This window comes from Anoplopoma fimbria, chromosome 13, assembly GCF_027596085.1.
Source record: "Anoplopoma fimbria isolate UVic2021 breed Golden Eagle Sablefish chromosome 13, Afim_UVic_2022, whole genome shotgun sequence".
Classification (NCBI taxonomy): Eukaryota; Metazoa; Chordata; class Actinopteri; order Perciformes; family Anoplopomatidae; genus Anoplopoma; species Anoplopoma fimbria.
Window position 1 is genome coordinate 27,502,928 of NC_072461.1, and position 5,439 is coordinate 27,508,366.

The following is a 5,439-nucleotide window of genomic DNA, read 5'->3' on the forward strand; positions in this document are numbered from 1 at the left end:
AACTGTACATAGTTTCCTCTCATCCAGCTGATATAAAGCGTCAGAGACTGCATTCAAAGATTCCTTAAGCTTTACTTCTTGTTGTCATTTGACCACACACTACAGAAGATTCCTTAATTGATGTAAGTCATCAATTCTGGTAAGAGAATCTCCTTCCTCAGCCCACATGAGGTCACTGGTGGAACAGCAGGTGCAGATCAGCTGGTCCTGAACCAGTCTCAGTTTAGTCCTGGTCCTCTATAGACCTCCATCAGTAAACCAGACCATCAGAGAGAAGATCGTCTGTTTCTATAAAGTTATTCTTAAAGCTCGTCATCGGAGCCACCGGGTCGGATTCTGGAGAAACCAGATGAAATCATGAAGGTTCACCAGAAACTCCTTGACTACGTCCACTTTTTTTATACATTTTCTATATGTTTCTGAGCTAGGTTCTCTTCCTGGGGGCTTGGGCCACATCCATTAAGGACCCTACTTCCTGTACTTGCACTGAACAATGACATTCTACATTAACAATATGAGGAAAAATGGTCCAGTTTTAACATTATAAGCGTCATAATACTAGACTGGTGAGAAACTGTTCTTTCTGTTGCCTCAAAACAATCACTGAGAATAATAAGAGTTTGACCCTGGCTGTAAATAGTCTGTGAATATGCTGCAGTTTGGCATGCCGGCCCTGCCCGACGCCCCTCCCATGATGCACTGGTATGCAAACAGCTGCCCGGCCATGACTGCACATCCAGGCCCCTGTGGACCCACCAGCCTTTGGAGAGGACATTTAAACTTTAAAGGGCCAAACTGGACAGCTGGGTGTGTTCATGCTGCATGGGTGTGTATATGCATCCTGTAGCTCATCTACCACTATGAACACTCGTCACAAACAACAAGGACTAAAGGACCCGAGGAGCTTCACAACTTATTAATTCAGCACTTTAACAAACAGCTATCTTCTTTATGAGATCATTTTAAAGACTGAGGAAACCAAAAGGATATTTTATCTACAACCCTTCACAGTTTCTCTTGTCGTTCCTCCACCATGGGTTCTTTTATTGCCAAGATGCTGCTCCCGACGGTCAGCAGCCTGGTGTTTCTGCCGACGGCCAGCGTGGCCGCCAAGAGGGGCTTCCACATGGAGGCCATGGTCTACTTCTTCACCATGTTCTTCACCGCGGTGAGCTTCTGGTTTTCTGTCTTCACGTGACATGGATGAAGCTGTGGTTGGGTGTGAAAAAATGTGTGTGATTGACCGATTAGTTTATGGGAGCTGAATGCTTTCATGTTTTTGTTTTCTATTCGCTAATCCTTGATTTGATTTTCAAAGGCTTTACTTTTAACAATGTTAATGAAAAAAAAAAGATAAATAACCTCAAATTTTTTTTTTTAATCTTTATTTAAACGGAAAATCTCATTGAGACATCGGGTCTTATTCTGAGGACAGACCTGCAATACGACACAAAGCTATAGACAGACAGGGCATTTATACAAAGACAAGGTAGAACACAAATCATGAAAGTGATAAGTGCTAAAGACATTGTTTTAAAACTGTGTACAAGAGCAAACCCTTTACAGAATCTCCAGATTTAATCAAATTTGGAGCCAAATAAACTCAAATATACCACAAGAGGACAAAACCTTGAAGTTTTGCTGGAGCAATCTCTCTTAATGATTACACACACAGAATGCTTTGTTCATCGCTCTTTGCTGATAAAAAAAAGAGACAGAAGATGGACACAAACGGAAGTTCATCGAATTCACTAGAGTATTTATTTTAATGGAAAGACTCTCCCATTTAACAAACCATTAACCTCAGTAATGGTGTGTGTTTGACCTGAACTGGTATGTCTCTCCGTAGATCTACCACGCCTGTGACGGACCAGGACTCTCCATCCTGTGTTTCATGAGGTACGACGTCCTGGAGTACTTCAGCGTCTACGGCACGGCTCTCTCCATGTGGGTCACACTGATAGGTTAGTCCTGGTTTAGTACTAGTTAGTCCACAATCATGACATGAGCTTGACAAAGACAATACCAGTATCGCTACCAGTCCTCCCACACGTCTTCATTCCACAATTTCTCTTTCCAAAAATGTGATGTTTTTTGTGGAAATTCAAGCTACCAAAGAACTTAGAAACACTCGCTGAATAATAATATTAATAATTTATTGGTATTCAATAACTACACGCCCCAAGCAGAAGGTTAAAAACAACCCTCTCTGGCTGCAGCAGTTGTTGATAACACATGTCGTGTGTTTGAGTCCGGGTCACATGTGCTCGGCCATACTTTGCTCTCACTCTCTCATATGATACCACACACACACACACATTAATACATTTGCTCCTAAAGCCCCTGAGGTTCTGCATCAAGGGCTTTAAATCACGTGCTGAGGGGCCAAATGCTTGGACAGCTGACTCCACTGATTGGTCCACCCTCTTTGTTCAAAGAGTGTGTGCTGATTGTACAATGGCTAAATATCAAGTTTAAAAATGTCACCAGAAGTAGATTGGAATGACCATTAAAATGCTAACCATCTGTTATGCCTTGATCTATTTATTCCAGAGCTGTTACGGTGTGGTGCATTGATCTGGATTGATTTGCAAGTCCATTATTATCAGGATATTTGACTATACAAAATATTTGTGTAAATTCCTCCTAGGACACCAGAATACAAAATGTGATGGTGACTTGTTTGATTGAAGCCGATGTGGAAGTGTCTTAAAGCTGCATTCTCTCTCCTGTCCACCAGGGGGCGACTCCTCTGGTTGTATAGAAGTCTATGAGAAAATGACTCTACTTCTCTCTTGATTTATTCCCTCAGTAAACATTGTAAACATGAGTTTATGGTCTCAATCTCTAGTTTCAAGTCTTCTTCAATACAGCATGATGTTCATTTAGTAAATGATGCTCCATTTAGAGTCAAACAGACCATAAAGCAGGGGATGTTTGGCTTAAACCTTTTATATATATATATATGTTAAGTCTTGTCAGCACGACATTGATGCTCATAAATGTAAGTTGGGAGTCTATACAGCTGCTGTCAGTCAAGTGATTTTCTAACATGTCCCTTATTATTATTCCTAACTGTAGGATATTGATGATAGAATGAGACATTCCTGCTCAAAGGAAAATTAAAGTTGTTTTTCACACGTCTCACAGGCAGTATGTGTCTCTCTGTCTCAGCTCTGGGCGACTTTGACGAACCCCAGCGCTCCAGTATAACCATGTTTGGAGTGCTGACCATCGCGGTGAGGATCTTCCAGGACCGCTGGGGCTATGGGATCTACTCTGGACCAATTGGATCGGCTGTCTTCATCATCACTGTCAGATGGGTGAGTGGCCCCAGAAGGTTCAAATGAAAGTGGCTAGCAGCACTAGCTAAAAGATTCCCTGAACAGAAATACTACAAAGAGACACAAAAAGACTACAAAGAGACACAACAAAAACCTTAAAGAGACACAAAGTAACGACAAGGAGACGCAAAACAACTACAAAGAAACAACTATAAAGTGACACAAAGAGGCTACAAAACTGCTGCAAGACCACCAGAAAAGAGTGACTCAATTACTACAAAAGGCACAAACGTGTTACAAACAGACACAAAACAACTATAATGAGACACAAAATAACCACAAAGATACATAAAACCACTAGAAAAAAAGACAAGATGACCAGAAAGAGACACAAAACAACTATTTGAAGAAGCTAAACAGCTGTAAAGTCTGTGTCTTTTGTTCCTTTTTTTATTTAGACTTTTTGATTTATTGATTGCTGGATTTAATAAAATGACATCTCCTTCATATCATTCTTCTTCTTCAACATCGTCTTCTTTGTGATCTCCACCAGCGATAACTTTTACTTTTGTCCTCTCCTTTTTTCACATCTTTTTCAACTTTTCCCTTCTCTTCTGCGCCTTTCTTTCCCTTCTATTTTCTTATTCGTTCTTCCTTTCCTTTCACCGTTCTTTATCTCCACCCTTCTCTCCACTTTGCTTCTCCTTCCTTTGCTCCTTCTCTGTCCTCTTTACATCAAATAAATCAAATCACCCTCTTGAATTTGCCGTGTGTCTGATCTGTGGATATCATTGATGCTTCTAGCTGCAGAAGATGAAGCAGCTGAGGGCGGTGTATCCGGAGAAGAAGGTGTACACGCAGCAGGTCGGTCCAGGCTGCTGCTTCGGCGCTCTCGCTCTGATGCTGCGTTTCTACTTTGAGGTGAACATCGTCAAAACAAAACTAATAAATCTTATAAAATACCAAGATCTTGGCTAGGCAGTGAGGTTTCTACATTCTCACTTATTTACAGGGATTAAATACATAACCACATAATGTTTCAACTTCTATTTAAAGAGTGTTAAGCAGCAAATGCTTTATAACAATATTTTGTGTTCTGCATGAGATAAACTTGAACATTAATAAATGAAGTGTGCTGTATCTTCTTCACTGCAGGAGTGGGACTACGCCTACGTCCACAGCTTCTACCATCTGTCTCTGGCCGTGTCCTTCATCCTGCTGCTGCCCAAGAAGAACCGCTACGCCGGGACGGGACGGAACGCCGCGAAACTCAGCTTCTGCGCTCTCCTCTGCTGCGTACGTTACCTTTATTATTTCAGAATAAGACAGGAGAGCGGCTGCAGGTCATACGTGAGGAAAGGATGGACTTTGCATGGACTAGATAGAAAGTGGAAGTTTTTATCGTTTGAAAACTGATCGTGTAACAAAACAGCGTCGTCCACCGTCAATCTATTCCTAACCCTGTTTCATAATTGTCCCCTCTCTAGTCCATGTCCCCCGGTACTTCCAAAGAGAAGACGGACAAGTCGGCGCAGAAGAAGAAGAAGTCGTCTCGGACCGTGTGGTCGATCCCCACTGAGAAGCTGTGGTCACAACGCTGCAGCACCCCGATCCTTCCCGTTTACACCCCCCCACCCTCCACACCTGTCAAAGGGACGAGCATCAGCCGGCTCAAAGAGATGAACGGCTGGAAGTGAACCCAGACACATGACATGTCAGCGGGTCTAACGTAGGAGGACTTTGTCTTGAAGAACAGGGCGTAGATAGAGGTCAGGGAAAACTCACCAAATAACTGTCGGCCAAATGCTGATAGACTTGTATGTGGCTGGTAAGTTCATCTTCTTCTGCAGGAAACCAACCATCATGTGGACGTTCCTTTCTACTCCAGAAAAAAAGAATAATTCATTTTTGGCTGGTAGAATATTTAAGGTCAGCAGCTAACTTCAGGAATCCACCGTTAGCTGCCGTAGCGATAGCAGGTAAAGAAACCAAAGTACCCTGATGTGGTCGTAACATTTAAGGACTAAAGGCCTCCGGTGCCCTCAAAGACCCGATAGGAACGCAGCCGTCCCGGCGCTGAGGACACACACAGCAGCGGACAAGGAGACGGTGGCGGAGACAAGCCAGTAAAACTGACTGGAAAAATTTATGAGAA

General features: G+C 42.6%; 1 protein-coding gene across 1 annotated transcript; it reads left to right on the forward strand.

Annotated features, from left to right (window-relative positions):
• The first annotated feature begins 1,033 nt into the window (after positions 1–1,033).
• mymk (myomaker, myoblast fusion factor) lies at positions 1,034–4,981 on the forward strand. Its single transcript, XM_054611708.1, has 6 exons — positions 1,034–1,168; positions 1,850–1,964; positions 3,175–3,323; positions 4,089–4,205; positions 4,440–4,580; positions 4,772–4,981. Exons 1-6 carry the CDS (start codon positions 1,034–1,036, stop codon positions 4,979–4,981), a joined length of 867 nt encoding a protein of 288 aa, XP_054467683.1.
• The last annotated feature ends 458 nt before the right edge of the window (positions 4,982–5,439 follow it).